Raw genomic sequence first — 2,988 nt, forward strand, 5'->3', positions numbered from 1 at the left:
AGATGACAGCCCAGACTCTGACAGTGCAAGCCTTTAGAGGGTCCTAATCATCCCAGCACAATTTTAGAGTTAGGAGAAATGTCCAGGATTCAGTTTCTCTCTGCTGCGGTACGGCAAGGATCAATGTGATAAGGACCTCTGACACGTCTTTTTAAACCACCATGAGCCTGATTTAAAAAGCCTCTTAACCGTCACTTTCTGTCTTTTTTTCTGTTTTTAGAAACAACACTGGAAATAAGCCATGGAAATTTCATAGGGAGCAGCCATCGGAAGATGGAAAGGATGGACATAGTCAGCAACAATATGTTTATGTTTATGTTCTTTATGCCAAATTCTGACCATCCAAATGTTGCAGCAGAAAACATGTCGGCGGTCTCATTAGACCAGGCAACCTTCTGTTTTCCAGAATACTTAATGTGGTCTTCTGCTGCTGTAGCCCACCTGCTTCAGGTTTCCACATGTTGTGCATTAACAGATGTTCTTCTGCGTGCCTTGGCTGAAACGTGGTTATTTGAGTTACTGTTGCCTTCCTATCAGCTCAAACCAGTCCGGTCATTCACCTTTCACCCTGAGAACTTCCACTCACTGGATGTTTTCTCTTTTTATGACTTTTTTTTTACTCTGTGTGTGAAAATCCCAGTATTTATCAGCAGTTCCTGAAATAGCTGCCATATTCAAATTTGCTTAAATGATCTTTCTTCCCTATTCTGATGCTCAGAATGAACTTCACCAGATCATCTTGACCACATGTCCAGAACCTTTGAGCTTCTTTCCTGTGATCCTGTGGCTTAGATGTTTGCTGATGAGTGTATACTATCAATTTTTATTTAAATAAAAAATATATTAGTTCCAGAAAATATATCACACTTTTCATTAAACCATTAAAATTAGCAACTAAAACCACAAAAGCACAACATGCTCATTTGTGCTGAGACAAAAAAGGAGATACAGAGACCTGATGTGGTCGGTGGGAAAGGCCCACCTGACATAGAGTGTGAGATGACAGAAATCTGTGGGGTTAGTTGACTTGGTAAGAAATAATGTTAGACTCTTACCCTGATGTAGTTGGCGTTGATGTAGCGATCAGGCCCAGGTTCATCGTCCGGGTTCCTCAGGATCACTCGGCTCTCAGGGTCTAAAGACAAGCATACAAATAACGCACGGTGATAAATGGGAATAAACACACCAAGAGCTTTTCTACTGAGGTGAGACGGACAGTAACTGACTGGGGAGGATGGTTTTGTATCGGTCTTTCATCATGTGTCCCGGAACATCGAGGTCAGCAGCGTTCACAAAGTTCGGAGGGATCTTCTGTTGGGGAGACGGGAATATTAATGAATGTTAAAACTGTCCTGAAAGTTGGAGAGTTTAACAGTCTCAGAAAGCTATTCCATACCTGCTAGAAAGCACTAATTCTGGAGTAAATGTTCAGGATTTTAAGGTAATTGGTGGATCTGATGTTTTCTAGATATCATAGCTTTGCTTTTGTACTGCAGGTACATACAGTCAGACAAACAGGAAGGAGAGGAGGAAGGTAAAAAATTTCATAGACATTTGTTTTCAACTGTTTTGGGCAAAAGACTCCAATAAATATGAGCAATTTGAGGGGTTTTCCATTGTCCATGACAGTACAAAGTGCAACACAAAGTGATTGTGCTTCACTGTGTCAAAACCTGAACTTTTCAGAAGTTTCAGAATGCAACCCCATCATCCTGAGCTGATGAGCCATCTGCAGTGTTTATCTTTTACAGTGAAGACTAATATTCAGCAGTGACAATCATCAACATGAAAGTTGGGCCAGTTTAGACTTTGACACAGTGCTGCTTGTAAGACATGAAGCAAATCACAAATCTACTGAAGGTAGACCTAAAAACACGTCCAATCCAGAATCAGCAGTTACTGCTGGCACGTGTTACATGCACAGCAGGAACAGTTCAAAGTCCTGCAGATATTTAGTTTGTTTCACCTCATATTTCCCTTTTGTCTCTGCTTAATTTTAATGTGTTGAATGTTTGCAATGTTTTGAGTGTACCTGGTACTCTACATTCAGCGTATTTGTGTCAATGGCAGCTTCCTGCAGCAGCGTGTGTGTGAGTGGTCGTGAGGAGGTGTGAAGCAGCTGAAGCCACACCTCCTTTGGGGTGGAGACAGAACAGACAGTCTCCACCCCCAAAGTGTTCACATCCAAAAGGAGAGACAAATTAGAGCCCCGCCTGCAAAATAAGAAAACATTCAAGAGAAAAAGATGATTGATAGCAATTTTAAACTAACTAAAGAAAACATATATTGAGAGTTTTAACAAACACATTTTAGTCACAAAAGTGTAAATTTAAAAAATGACATTTTTAGAGGACTGAGGGTTTTAGAAAGCAAGATTATGCATAGTTAATGCTCACCTCTCCTGGAGCCGGACTGAAGCTTTGCGAGGAGGTGTGGTCAAGGGTGGGGGTGTCACTGGTTCCTCAGCAGGAGGGGAGGCGGAGTGCACTGCTGACATGCTCATGGTGAGTATAGGTGTATTTCAGTGGTTGGGTCCTCCTTATCTGCGCCTCACCACAGCATGCTGCAGTACAGAGAGAGAAGGAGCTTTAATATCACCACATCATTTAGTTTTTCAGTAACCAGGAAGCAGGATAGGCTGGCAGAGTGATCGTGCGAATCAGAGCTGCTGATAACCAATCAGCAGCCACTATGCTCAAGCGTCACTGCACCCACCAAAGTCTGCTGAACTCTGGGAAAAGAAGTACACACTGTTTCTGAAGTTAATTTTTAGTCTAAACTGTAGATAAATGATTTTTTTCTTGTTTTTTCTGTAAATGTGTAAAACTGCTTCACAAAAAACTAAGACGTCACAAAGGTGATGTTCCAGTGTAAAATCAGCCAGTGAGATCTACACAAAAATGTAAAACAGGCTTAAGTGACTTGCCAATACAAGTAAGAAAGATTGAGAAAGATTGCTGACTGGGAATTACGTTTAAAGCAACGCCA

At 41.4% G+C, this 2,988-nt stretch overlaps 1 protein-coding gene across 3 annotated transcripts in view; it reads right to left on the bottom strand.

The window, feature by feature from the left end:
• The window catches only part of LOC102194488 (tyrosine-protein phosphatase non-receptor type 7-like), a 13,796-nt gene that overhangs the window by 7,043 nt on the left and 3,765 nt on the right, over positions 1-2,988 (bottom strand). For all 3 annotated transcript variants that reach the window (XM_005748224.1, XM_005748222.2, XM_005748223.2), the window contains 4 exons: positions 2,397-2,563; positions 2,033-2,213; positions 1,227-1,311; positions 1,056-1,135 (listed from right to left, as the gene is read on the bottom strand). In XM_005748224.1, the coding sequence (XP_005748281.1) occupies positions 1,056-1,135; positions 1,227-1,311; positions 2,033-2,213; positions 2,397-2,503 (453 nt within the window). In that variant the 5' untranslated portion in view covers positions 2,504-2,563. The remainder of the gene's footprint in view (positions 1-1,055; positions 1,136-1,226; positions 1,312-2,032; positions 2,214-2,396; positions 2,564-2,988) is intronic.

The sequence above is a fragment of the Pundamilia nyererei genome, unplaced genomic scaffold (assembly GCF_000239375.1).
Source record: "Pundamilia nyererei isolate P.nyererei 1_Seehausen unplaced genomic scaffold, PunNye1.0 scaffold00216, whole genome shotgun sequence".
Taxonomy (NCBI): domain Eukaryota; kingdom Metazoa; phylum Chordata; class Actinopteri; order Cichliformes; family Cichlidae; genus Pundamilia; species Pundamilia nyererei.